Genomic DNA, 14,248 nt, shown 5'->3' with positions numbered 1-14,248 from the left:
TTTTCATTTTATAGACGCAAGGTGAATTTGGTATTCTTTTGACGTCTTGAACATGTACTACACGAATGACTTTTTTCATCATTATTCAAGCTCAAATTACGCTATGATATTTTCCATTAACAATAATTTGAGTAACATGTGACGATAGCTTACATATTTTTCTTGAATTTGATACCAAATTTGTGAATATAAGGTGTATTTTTGTTGCCGAAAGCCCAAGGACAAAATCCCCTTTCACAGCTCATTACGTATGCAAGCCTCGAGCAGGCTTGCATACGAGTTGAATAAATATGAGCGAATTATCAGGTGCTGCGGTCTGACTGGTATGTGCCTGCATGTGTGGTCTAAATTCATGTTTATTTGTATCACATCAAGTAGGAAAAAAAACTTTTATCCAAAGATCAGAGTTTTTGTTATCAATGGCTTTTCTTTTCCTGTCTCAGAATTGTGGGTGTAATTTGAATTTTCCAACAGATATTCTATTGTACTTTGTGTGCTTGTTTTGCTGGAAAACTCGTATGAAGATGTGTAGGTAGCAATAGAGGCTGAGCTCACTAGATTTTGACTTTCAGTGACCCCATTCGGGTACCCATATCTACAATGTATATAGGCCTAGTGTATAGCAAAAAAAATTGCCAGCACTCAGCACACGCTCTATTCATATCTAACATTCGATCAATATTTTGCACTATCATCTATATATGACATTTTAGCGGCGCATTAAAATTGCGTATTCTTGTCTGCTCAATTCTTACCATTTATATGAGAGCGTATTGAATGAAATGCATAGGCCAATGTATTAATTCTCCACAGGCTACCGTTGTTACTGGCTGTCCAATAATACACCGTATTTTGTCTCGTCTGTTGCAGGAGCACTTCTGTTCCTGTCACATGTAGGTTGCATTTAATGAGGTGATTGACTATCAAGCAGTGTTCCCTACTGGATTTGTAAGGTAAATGATAAGTTTCTGTCACTGTCTATGTGTAGAAGTCATGCCCCTTCAATAATATTTGCTACTGGTCCTTTGAAAGAAAAACGATCGTAGGTTTGTCACACAATTTACATCAAAGCAAAGCTTGGCATTACTCTACAACCCTGCTCATGGTATGTCCAGGGTGATTAAAAACCTATAAAAGTTACAGAGATTTGAGAACAGATCCCCCCCCCCCAAAAAAAAAAAAAAAAAGCATGACTACCTTGCAGTCTCAGAATAATGTGGCAGACAGTGGGCATACACCATGGCACATAAAGAGTTCATACAGGTCTGCCATAATGACCATTTTGTTGGTATTGTGATGTAAAGGTCACAATTAAGTTATGAGATATTGAGTACAATTCTAGCATTCCACAGAAATAATTATTATTGTTAAAAAATACTAATGGCATTCCCACATTTTTGGTAAATATAGTTTGTAAAATGTGTGAATGTTTGAGAGAAATAACAAGTATGGCACAGGGATGAAGCTGAAATAAACTTAAGCTATACATCATTTCATTCAAATAGATTCACAGTGGGGGTGAAGATACAGTGTGCTGTATAGTCTGTTTTCAGATATGTCCCTGAGTAGTCAAGTACAACATTGTACTAGATAAAGTGCTCAATTCTATTTATGTCTTTGCATTTCATTTTACTATGTACAGTGTATATATTATACAAAGCTTTCTTATCATATTCCTTTTGAATGTGTTCTCTTTTGTATTCATCTTGAATTGAATTGAATTGAATTTATTTCCTCTTCATGGGGTGGAACACCCTGATCAGCAGAGCTGGTTTCCATAGGGGTCCACATACATACATACATAATGGTATAAAGCGAAGAATACATACATCTAGAATTAAAACAAAAATCATGTACACGCAACAATACAAACAGAACGATACTAAACACATAAACAAGCTTAGATTCAAAAGTTAAATACATGTAACACAACTGTAGCAACAAATTTTTGGCAGTTACACCTTGATAAAAATAAAAAAACAGTAAAAACTGTTAATTCCATTACAGTCCCTAAGATGAATGAAATATATAATATACTGCACATCATTAAAAATGGATTATAGATACATCATGAAAGAAACAGTAAAAACTGTTAATTCCATTATAGTCCCTAAGATAAATAAAATATATAATATACTGCATATCATAAAAAATGGATTAAAAATACATCATAAAAGAAACAGTAAAAGCTGTTAATTCCATTACAGTCCCTAAGATGAATAAAATATATAATATACTGCACATCATTAAAGAAAAATGGATTATAAATACATCAAGTAAAAATTTAAATAAAAATCACACAGAAATTGCACAACTGAAAACAAACTTTCAAAAGCGAATGCTAAACTGAAATAGAGTTTTAAAAAAATAAAACCATATAGAAGAGAACGATAAAAGCAAATTTCACTTTAACAACGGGGCAGTCATAAAACACAGATACCATAAATCAAACATAGTTACAAGGCGATAAAACATCTTTAGTCAGTGTATTTATATAACGCTTAAATGCCTCCAATGACATGGACGGAGTTACTGATCTTTCAATTTTGTTCCACAGTTTAGTGCCTCTATATGCGAACCTACGCTTACAATAATTAGTTTTGGGTCTAAGAAGCTTCAGCTGAGAATGTCCAGAACGTGTATTGTAACTAGCGTCACGAGGAATAAAGAGTTCACTGATGCACGGGGGGCCAATCTGCCTCACAGCTCTAAAGAGAGAGTGAGTTAATTGTTTAGACCTGCGAACGTTTAAACAATCAAGACGTAAAGTGTCATACAAATCGTTCGAAGGAAACATAGAGTCAACCTGCAAAACAATTCTTAGGGAACGGTTTTGAAGAACCTGCAATTTATCACAGTTACGCTTTCCTGTATTCCCCCAGACTACATTACAGTAGTCAAAATGTGACTGTATTATAGATCTATAAAATAACAACGCAACACGGAAATCAATCATATTGCGTACTCTCTTCAGAAGATATATATATTTGGCAACTTTCTTATGAAGGTAATCAACATGAGCGTTCCAATGCAGATTCTCATCTATCACTATTCCCGATATTTACACGTATTTTTCCTTTGAATTATACAATCATCAATAAGCACATTCATTAACCTGGCATTTGATTCAATTTTCTTTAAGCGTGATGGCGTACCAAGAAATATAAGTTCACACTTCTTCTTATTCACAAATAGTTTGTTATCCGATAACCAGTGCGATACCGAAGCAAGATCCTCATTTAACTGTTTAATAATTTCATCAGGTTTCCTAGCAGAACAAAATAAACAAGTATCATCTGCGTAAAGCGACAATTCACTATGCTTGACAACAGATGGCAATTCATTCACATACAAAGAAAAGAGGACAGGTCCAATCAGGGATCCCTGTGGTACACCACAGTTTATACTTTCCTTATCTGAAACAAAACCATTCACATATGTACATTGCGTCCGGTTCGACAGATAATTTTCAAACCATCTTACAGCATTTTCATCAAAACCATACATTTTTAATTTTTTAGTTAAAATACAATGATTTACAGTGTCGAAAGCCTTTTTTAAATCAACCATGACTACCCCGACCATATTACCAGAGTCAATGGCATCAAACCATTTTTCTGTTATATTTAACAATGCATCTTGGGTGGAGTGCTTCGGACGAAAGCCAAACTGTTTATTTGTAAGAATGTGGTTTTCAGTCAGATAAGCCTGAAGTTGGTCATAAGCGACTTTCTCTAAGATCTTGGCAAAGATTGGGGTAACGGAAATAGGTCTATAATTGCCGATATCATCCCTGCTTCCTCCCTTGTATACAGGTGTAACACGAGCCTCCTTCCATTCATCAGGTACTATGCCCTTTTGTATTGACAGGTTTATTAGAATAGTTAGCGGGGGAGCTATCAAGGAAGCAATGCAGCTCAGTAGTTTGGCCGGTATGTTGTCCGGACCCGTGGCACGATCCATGGGTAGTGACTTTAACAGATCGCACACTTTCTTATCATCTATTGTTTTATTGTTTGTATTTCACTTGCTGAACAATTTATTTTGTCTTTCTCTATTGATTACATACTTGAAAAGTTTGTACTAAGAAACTGTCACTAGTTGTTAGATTTATTTGTCTCCTTGGGTCCCTGCTACGGTGCAGTGGTCTTTATACTTTTATCAATTGTGTTTCATTCATAAAGTCTTTTTCTTGCACAGCACTTAGTCTTCCCACTCAAAGAGTGCTACATCAGAAAAAAAAAGAGTACCTGAGAACACAAAACAGATCATTATCTTGGTTATCTTGGTTCTTCTTCTTCTTCTTTTTTACAAGGAACACTATGTTTGATGGGGCATGATTTGCAATATAACCCTTTGTGAACTCAAGCACTTGGCAAACCTTGCCAGATTTTCATCTGCATTCAGTGCATATCCATCCAAAGCTGACCCAGCTGTAAAGTGTAGCAAGTCCACACAGGTGTAGCAATCTGCCTCAATCCAACAGGAGGGCCATGGCGACACAATGGAGATTACGGGGATTAGTTAATCTCTATTCAATGGCAATTTAGTTTCCAGACATCCATGCCAATCGACAAAGATAGCACTGTAACATGTGTGCCAAGTGGCAACAAAGCACAGTAAGGGTTAAACCAAAACAATCATATTCTCAGAAGGCTTGCATGGTGGCTGGCATTTTGGGAACCATGTTGTTACCATCCTGTGAAAGATAACAGCATGATTACTGAAATGTTGAGGTTGAGCAGGTGCTTGACAGGACCACAATCACATATCCACGAAAGAGTTCATGGCGTATCCTGAAACCACACACCACCACACTGACTCTATCATACTAAAGATCTAATTTCTCCATCAAAAGACACAAAAACAGATTACTTGACTGCATACAGTGCAAGCAGTGTTTCACTTTTTGCTCAATTATCTTGATGGTCATCTCCATAGAGATATCAACTCAACTACAGAAAAAAAAAGAAAATTTAGAAATGCTGTTTTGTTGAAAACTCTGAGTAATATGACATTTTGCACTGATGAAAATGCATTTAATTTTTGTTATGTGAGAGGGAGGGGATCTACCTTCTATCACATGGATTGAAAATGGGCCAGGATGACAGATCTTTTCACTAAAATTTAGAATGATTAGAAAGGATTGCATCAACCCACAAGGCTTACCTCCACCACTTTTCCTCACTCTGATCGTCTTTTTTCCCCCATCCTCTGATGTTGTGCTCTCAAGCTTGGGGAAGAGATGTCGGATGGCCTGGTGGACCTTGGTGCGCCTCTCCTTGTCCTCCGTGACCTTTGAGTTGGTACCACAGGAGACAGTGCTTAGAGGCAAAGTACGACATCTTAAAGAGTACCTTTCTAAAATGCTACAGCTTATACACGAATGCATTATCTATCATCCAACAAAATACAATGGAGCTTTAAATAAGATCAGAAGAAATGATGATGACAATAATGGAAATGAAGATGGTGATGAATGATGAATGCTAACATTTCATAGGGTAAAAAAAAAATCAACATACATCTAAAGCCATAATAAAATGATACTACGCACATGACGATCAGCAAACATGAAGCATCATGATAAATAAATTTGTTTTCATTTTTCATCTGACAAAATGGATAGATCATATTCAGCATCACAAACTGGTCTTTCACGGGGCCCAGTTGTGAGAACAAGGTACTTGGGCTGACCACTTCACCAGTTTATGCACCCTACTCTTGCGAGTAATGAATGAAGCAGGATCTATTATGTGCATTGGTTGTGACTCTCACACACATGGGACCTACATCACTGTATCCTGGCTGTGAGACTTTAAAGGACAAGTCCACCTTCATATACATAAGGATTAAGGGAATGCAGCAATATTAGAAGAACACATCAGTGAAAGTTTGAGGGAAATCGGACAATCCGTTCAAAAGTAATGATTTTTTTAAGTATCTGTGTAGTCACTGCTGGATGAGAAGACTACTACAGTGTATGATGTCACATGCGTACAACGATAAAAGAAAAATAAAAAGAGAATTTCACAAAACTTTACTTTTTGAATAAAGCACACATTTCTTCGACTGGCTACTGACGTATGTTAAGGGTAATATTATTCCCCCTGCCTTCTGAAAGAGAGAAGTCGAATATTCTTTTGTTATGTGAGAAAAATGGAAATACGTTGAATTTTCTTTATTCTTTCTTTATATCGTTGTACACATGTGACATCACAAGGTATAGTAGTCTTTTCATCCAGCCGTGACTGAGCAGAAACTTCAAAAATTCATAACTTTTGAACGGATTAACCAATTTTCCTCAAACTCTTACTGATGTGTTCTACTAATATTGCTGCATTCACTCAACCCATATGTCTATGAAGGCGAACTTGTCCTTTAAAGGGGATGGCTAGTAACCGATCAGTGGGAATCAGTGGGAATGCTGAGGGATGATTGTTCCAATCCTTGTGGGATTCATTTAAGAGTACATTATATATCTGCTGTTGTGTGAAAATTATTTGCTTCAGAACGGTCTCATATTCAAGTAATGTGCAGATTAATGCCCCGTCACTGACCAGGGACGCTTACCTGGAAACATTAAACTGCACAAACTGCACATAAGAGCAATTGAGTTTAAGTTTTTTACAGTTTTCTAGTTTCGGATGATTATCAAATGCAAGTCTTTTCAGCGTTCCGCGTGATTTGATGGACGTGCACTTGATTTTCGGGGTTGCGTTTAATTTGTAATTTTGCGTACGAGATAAAGAATAACGCAAGTCTTTTCAATAATAACGCACTTCCGTAGATATGTTAAGAAATGCTTTTAAACGCAGTTTAGTTTCCTACGAAAACAGCAAGCCGTCTCTGCAACGCTCTTGCGTTTGAATACAGCGTTGCGCGTTATTTGATGGACTTCATTTGATTTTTAGAATTGCGTTTAAACGCAATTGAGTTTTTTTTTTAAAAGTTCCCTGCAATTTTCTAGTTTCGTATGGTTATCAAACGCAAGTCTTTTTCAGCGTTCCATGTGATATGGCGGACTTGCAATTGCATTTGATTTTCAGAGTTGCATTCAATTTTTAATTATTCGTACGAAATAAAAAAAAATCATGCATGACTTTTCAACAATAACGCACCTCCGTAGATGTTAAGAGATGCTTTTAAACGCAGTTTCTAGTTTCTTACGAAAACCGCGTCTTCTCGTCTGCAACGCTCTTGCGTTTGAATACAGCGTTGCGCGTGATTTCATGGACTTCATTTGATATTAAGGAGTTGCGTTTAAATGCAATTGAGTTTCAGGTTCGTACAACTCTTTTCTAGTTTCATATGATTATCAAACGCAAACCTTTTAAGCAACGCACTTACGTTTATGTGCAAAGTGTGCTCGTGATTTGATACACCTGCATTTGATTTTTAGTTGCATTTAATTACATGTAGTTGCATTTTAATTAATTTTCTAAAAACGGGCCCAGGTTTCTAATACCGCTTCGGAATAATTAACATTAGAATATTAGAATAAACGGAAACACCTATTTCATGTTCTGATAATGACTCTCTACTAGGGCCTATAGGTGTGCAAAATTTGTGCGTTTTGAGAATAACGACAAGGAGAAAAGGGGGAAAGTGAACTGCTTTGGGTACTACATGTAATTCTCCAATGTAAATGAGTGTATGCCCTTTCTATTCCGGCGTACAAGACAATGGACGGATGGCGCGAACGCTACCGCGCAGTATAACACTAGCGAATTACCGAGCAAAAATGCTGCGAATTGGAGCGGGAAAACAATTCTTTTTCAGAGAATGGCGATAAGATTTTGAGCGAAAAAATAATGTCGACTTAGACGAGGGAATTAACACGTATTTCAGCTCAGTTGGCACTCATCAGGTCGACTTACGCGAGTTGTCGACTTATAAATGTCGACTAAGACGAAGAAATTTTCAAGGAATAACAAAGGCAAAAATCGGGACTTTTTTATCGTGTCGACTTAAGTGAGTTGTCGACTTATGCGATGTCGACTTAAGCGAGGTTTACTGTATTTCTCATTCTTACAGTCATCTAAGTGACTTATCTACAATCTGCATGCAGGCGCCAACACATGACCAGAAACCAGATCAAAAAACCCAGCTAAATGTATGCACAAAATTCCTTAGGTATCATGACAGAATGGATAAAGCAACTTTGTCCATTCTCTTTATAGACTGAAGCCAAGGTCATACTGGCCAAAATTACTGAAGTTTATTGAAGTTCTCAGATTTTCTTCTTTTTTTTCCTGGTGTAACTGCAAAGTTTCTGAAAAATTCTCGCAAAACTTTTCAGAAAACTTACCAGTCAAACTATTGAAATTGCCAAAACCCCTGCAAATCCACCTAAAGTTTGAACAGTCCCGACGCTCGCAACTGAAACTCTGCAAAGTTTGTCAAGTGACCAGTCCACTGCTTGTTTGTGGTGGTGCCTCAGAAGCACACGCTCACTGGGGCATATGTGTGTGCACTGATCACATATCAATCAATAGCTGTCAGACAGCGAATGTTTTCTTCTTTTTTGTGCATACCCATAAGTGGACCAAACTTGAGAACTTGAACTTTGAGAAGTTTGGCAGCGAGTTTGAACGCACAAGCACACTGATATGATCTAAGGGTTTTCAAGTTCAACTACAAGTACAAGAAGTTTTGCCAGTGTGACTATGGCTTGTAAGACTCCTAATATTGTATGGACAGGATTCTGCCTCACTGTTTTATGCCATACACATTATCTCTTACCTCAATGACACACTCTGCACTCTTGTCCTGACTCTTGGCCAACACCGAGAGTCTTTCCTGGTCTTCCTCGGTCAAGACTTCATTCACATCGAATGGCAACTGCAATTCAATCCGTGAGACCAAAGATGAGCAGAACCTACATGACCAACTCCCAGATCAGCCTAATCTTAATCAGAGTGCTCAGAAGATTTGGGGGATAATACCATTAAAACAAGCCCAAATTATCATATCTGATTGTATTACAAAACACAGGATAATATCAATCCATTCCTGATAAATATAGTGACACAAAACATAGAACCTAGTAAAGATTTTGACTGCATGGCAAAATATAAGTTGATATCAATTCATTCATCTGCATTCTATGATTTTTCCCACTGTAAATCTGCTGTAATGTGAATGAGGCATAGACTCTCTATGTATGCAGTCAAAATTTCTCAGGTATTCCAAGAATATACCCCATGCAATACAGCAAAAACTACAAATATTATTATTGTAATGTACATTTCACCAAGACTCAAGAGCATTACAATGAATGTGGTTAATTATGGATATAAATTGTTTGCTAACATGGTAAAACAGGCATTATCACAAGGAGATACAAAGGCTGAGCCATCACTTAAACCATGCTTTTCATTACAAAAAAAAGAAAGAAAGAAAACAACAACAACGACAACTTTGTGAAATATTTGATACCAATATATAAGATTTGGTATCTAATGAGAGAGACACAATACTTACAATAGATTTCTTCTCTGGGCATTTCATGTCAGTAAGATGAACAATCTTGCCATCGACATCAATTTCATTCACCATAAAATCCCGGTATCTGAAATAAAAGTTGATATTTAAATTGCACAGTGTCAACAGATAAAAGAAAAATAAATCTACAAGTGGGAAGGCATTGTACATAATCAAATCCGCACCTACCAATTAGTCATGAGGTTACAAAAAGATACAGTGTATAATGTAAAAACTTGCTTTAAAATCCCCCATCATAACTTTTTATTACTTCTGCCAAGGGAGAAGGTTATGTTTTCATTGGCATTTGTTTGTTTGTCCGTGTGCAAAATAACTCAAAAAGGTCGAGAACGGATTTGGATGAAACTTACAGGAAAGGTTGAGACTGACACAAAGAACAGTTGATCTAAGTTACAAGGATCCACCCCTACTGTCTCAAATGCAGACAAATGGGTATCACACACTGTATTTGGACTTACCTCTGCTTTAAAATCCCAGCGATACCAGGATGATGTGACCTGTACTCCAGAATACCAACATCTGTTTCCTTCAGTCCAACGAGCACCTGTTTCTTCCTCTTGGTTGAACTGACTCCAGCAGAGGAACCACTTTCTTCCACACCCCCCTCTTCATCCATTTCTTCATCTCTGCTGTCTGCACCTATCGCTTCATCTCTGCTCCTCGGTGTCGACTGGGAATCCGGCTCACCCGAACTCTTTCCCTCAGTTTTTACATCACCCTCTGAATGCAGACAGGAATCAGGAACTGCGTGGGGTTTCTCTGCCCCATCACTCCTCTCAATCCCACCGGTGCTTTCTTCTGCTACAGCATCTACACCGGGTGATGAGGACGCTACATCATCTGCTCCCACGGTCACTGTAGGAACTTCACATGGGCCTGCAGCATCCTCGGTATCATCGCAAATACCTGCAGCATTTGAATCAGTCACTTCAGTCCCTGACTCCTCATGAGGAGTTTCTCTCCGTCTCTTGCTGAGGGGAGAGCCTGATGGGGCTGTAGCTTCATCTACAGAATCATTCAACTGTTTTACATCCCTCTTCCCAGGAAACAATGTGGAGTCCGCCATCCTCTTGGAGGTAGAAACTCTCTGTGCCACAATCTGCTGCAATTGTTGTGCATATTGAGGAAAAATTTTAATTTATAAAACTTTTCAATGAGGCACTGAAACCTTAGTTATGGACGTAACTCATCGATCACCAAACTTCTCTGCATAATCATTAAAGGGAAGCAGTCCTGAGATTTTCACCGTACTGATAATTAAGAAGAGTAAGAAATATAACCTTTCACCAATTTATACGCGTGGACATCAAAAATTGTCTCCGTACGCGATTTTTAAAAAATAATTCCTGCAAGCGATCCTGTAAGAGCCTGCCAAAAGGTGCAACGTCATTGATGCCCTACTCTCAAGTTGACAGCCGTGCCTCAGAAAACCAATTTAAGTGTTCAAAATGATCATATCTGATTTTTTCATAAAATGTGACAATATGTAGTTTTATTATTTCAAACAAAATATTTCAAGCTTATTTATAAATACAATTAATATAAAAATAAATAGTAAACATGTATTTATAAATAACTAGGGATGACAAGCAGAACACCGCTGGAAAGAGTTGTGCATCGATGACATATGACTCTCCGCCAAGACTTGCTCATTTGCAGAGTCACACTTTTTTAACCGAAATGTACGAGCTTATTTGGTGATTTGAAAGTTTGTTTTTGATTAAAGTAGTTCATTGGAGGTACCAACAACAACATATTTTTTTAAATTTCGTGAGGACTGCGTCCCTTTAACCATCAATTGGAATTTGAACATTTTGCACAGGATTAGATCCTGCATTCCTAGAGCATCTAGATCTTCTGTAAAAGTGGATATTTTTGCGCGACTCATTTTTCGCGCTTGGCCCAGTAAGAAGAGTTTTGCATGTTTTTAATTCCGCAGAATCAAGACAGTAAGTACATATGGCAAGCAAAAATATTTGTGTGCTTATATTTTCGCGCCAGTTTCTGGTTGCACAAAAATTTCAACACCGCAACAATTTCCACTTTTACAGTAAAAATTAGTAGGTTCTAGATTCTATTATTTTAGTTTACAGCCTACAGGATATTTATGAGATGCACAAAATGAATGTGACACTTAATGTACAAGCAAGAACTTATGAAAGGTACTACACAAATTCAATCTTATATCAGCTCCAAGAACCTAGGTCCTAGCAAAGACACACACGGAGAGAGAATGACAGAGACAGAGGGGGAAAAAAAGTTATTTTGTGGATTGTGCAGCTGTCATACTCATGATTACAACCTGTATATTGCATTGGGACTATATTCAATTCTGTCTGATCATGACTTACGACATCGCCAGCATTTAAATCTAAAGAGGGGGTTTTATTCTCTTAGTCTAACTCATTCAAAGAATTGAATTCGCCATTCTGTTGTTAAATGTTAACTCACAATAGTGTCAATACAAGTCACTGTCAGTGCAGTGTCACTGTCAGTTATTTCCAACTCAGTCTCAAGGCATGGCATGAATGGCAATCCTGTGACCAGCGCAAAATTTCTTACGCAGAAAAGAGTACATGGGACCACAAAATGCAAGCTTGACACGGTCGCTACGCTGCTGTCGGGGAGCTACTAGCTAGACTACTAACAGAGCGAGCGAGCGAGAGCTAGAGAGAGAGTTTACTTTTTAAGTCAGAAACTCCCTGGTATGTATCCCACAGAATATGTATTGACACATAAAAGCATACCTTTTTTTATAGGAATTCTACAGCTATCGGCGGGTAGGAAAACCAGCCTCTTTGCCTTTCAAGCACTCAGTGCAGCATTCATCATGTTCATTCTCAGAGTTTCACGTGTTGTGCTTGTTTACAACTGCAGAGGGGAGTTCACCATATGAAAACAGGGGCAATCAAACATCGTATTCCATTAAATTAATATTATTATGAATTTTTTTACATCAAGAATGAGTGGCGAATATACATGATATTATTTCTATTAATCAAAAGCATTTTATTACAAAAATATGGCTTCATAATGATGTAATTTCATTTTATATTTTTTTTAGAGAAATTTGTTACCGTTTTGTGCTAATGGAGGGGTCCAAGGGAAATTACCAATTTAACTATTTTCACGGTAAAAATTGTATCTTCCGTACTAAAAAGTCGTATACTAATGAATTACGTAATAATTAAAAATAATATCTCGCAATATAATTGATATCTGTGTCTGTGATATGAGCATCAAAAAATTATACAATATATAAAGCCTTGTTACCTTCCACCGACATGAAGTCAGGATGGCCGAGCGGTCTAAGGCGCCAGACTCAAGGTTCATAACCTTCTCTCGAGTGCGAGAGATAATGGGCGTTCTGGTCTCCATATGGAGGCGTGGGTTCGAATCCCACTCCTGACACCACTTTTTTTTTTTCTTTTTTTTTTTTTGACTGTCTCATTTCTTTTCTTTTATTTTCGTCTTCTTTTTCTGTGCGTATGTGCGAATTAGTGCTGTATTTTGTTACCACCAAAAAAATACCGTTTAATTATAGTGTGTGCGTGTGTGTGTATAACAAAGAGATTATAATCTCTTTGGTGTATAATAATAAGTGTTTAGTGTAAGCATACTATAACGCATTTTAGATTTTCAATGACTCCGGCATTTTGCACTTTGTAGTTTATGGTGCTATATTCATGCAATCTGGAGCACACACACACACACACACACACACGCATATATATATATATATATATATATATATATATATAATATATATATATAAATATATATATACTACAGTAACTACACACACAACCTAACATAAGTGATATATGGGATGTTGTAATGAATATGCACAGGCACGTAAGACACAGGTAGTCATGGGACTGGTGTTTTAATGTGTTTGGGGTTTTGTTTTCAGACTTATTCTTCTCTTCTTTTTCCCCCTTTTTATGTTACATGTTTCTATTCTCAAGGCATAATTTACCATTTCCAGATGAAACAAAAACCCAACATTAATGCTTCAAAATAGATCTTAAAGGACAAGTCCACTTATAAGGATTGAGAGAATGCAGCAATATTATTAGAACACATCAGTGAAAGTTTGAGGAAAATGGGACAATCCGTTCAGAAGTTATGAATTTTTGAATTATCTGCGCAGTTCCTGCTGGATGAGAAGACTACACTGTGTATGATGTCACATGCGTACAACGATATGAGGAAAATAAAAAGAAAATTTCACATAACTTTACTTTTTGACTAAAGTTCACATTTCTTCATCTTGTTACTGACGTATGTTAAGGGTAATGATTCCCCCTGCCTTCTGAAAGAGAGAAGTCAAGTGTTCTTTCGTTATGCAAGAAAAATGGAAATACGTTGAATTTTCTTTATTCTTTCTTTCTATCGTTGTACTCGTGTGACATCACAAGTCATAGTAGCCTTCTCATCCAATCGCGACTCAGCAGAAACTTCAAAAATTCATAACTTTTGAACGGATTGTCCGATTTTCCTCAAACTCTCACTGATGTGTTAATTCTACTAATATTGCTGCATTCACTAAACCCACATTTCTATGAAGGTGAACTTGTCCTTTAAATGTGAGTTAGGGATAGAAACAACCAATTAATGTAAAATTTTGAATTAGTTTAATTTTAACTATTGTCAAATTTACAAAATACGAACAATGGGTATAATAACAATATTTCAAGGGTAAACCGTCAACAGTTACGGATTATTAAGAAAAAATAAT

The 14,248-nt window shown here is 36.9% G+C and overlaps 1 protein-coding gene and 1 non-coding gene across 2 annotated transcripts in view; one reads left to right on the top strand and one right to left on the bottom strand.

Annotated features, from left to right (window-relative positions):
• Positions 1-10,573, bottom strand: part of LOC139709031 (pseudouridylate synthase 7 homolog) — a 154,739-nt gene extending 144,166 nt beyond the window's left edge. The window contains exons 1-4 of the mRNA XM_071620999.1: positions 9,966-10,573; positions 9,487-9,574; positions 8,746-8,844; positions 5,170-5,296 (exon numbers count right to left, since the gene is read on the bottom strand). Of these exons, the coding sequence (XP_071477100.1) occupies positions 5,170-5,296; positions 8,746-8,844; positions 9,487-9,574; positions 9,966-10,573 (922 nt within the window). The remainder of the gene's footprint in view (positions 1-5,169; positions 5,297-8,745; positions 8,845-9,486; positions 9,575-9,965) is intronic.
• Positions 10,574-12,796: 2,223 nt separating this feature from the next.
• Trnal-caa (transfer RNA leucine (anticodon CAA)) lies at positions 12,797-12,918 on the top strand. Its single transcript has 2 exons — positions 12,797-12,834; positions 12,873-12,918. It is a non-coding gene; the product is annotated as a tRNA-Leu (tRNA).
• The last annotated feature ends 1,330 nt before the right edge of the window (positions 12,919-14,248 follow it).

This window comes from Diadema antillarum, unplaced genomic scaffold (assembly GCF_040938485.1).
Source record: "Diadema antillarum isolate AM-2024a unplaced genomic scaffold, OU_Dant_1.0 seq00001400_RagTag, whole genome shotgun sequence".
NCBI lineage: Eukaryota > Metazoa > Echinodermata > Echinoidea > Diadematoida > Diadematidae > Diadema > Diadema antillarum.
Note: the sequence above shows the minus strand (reverse complement) of the source record. Positions and strands in the feature narration are given on the sequence as shown.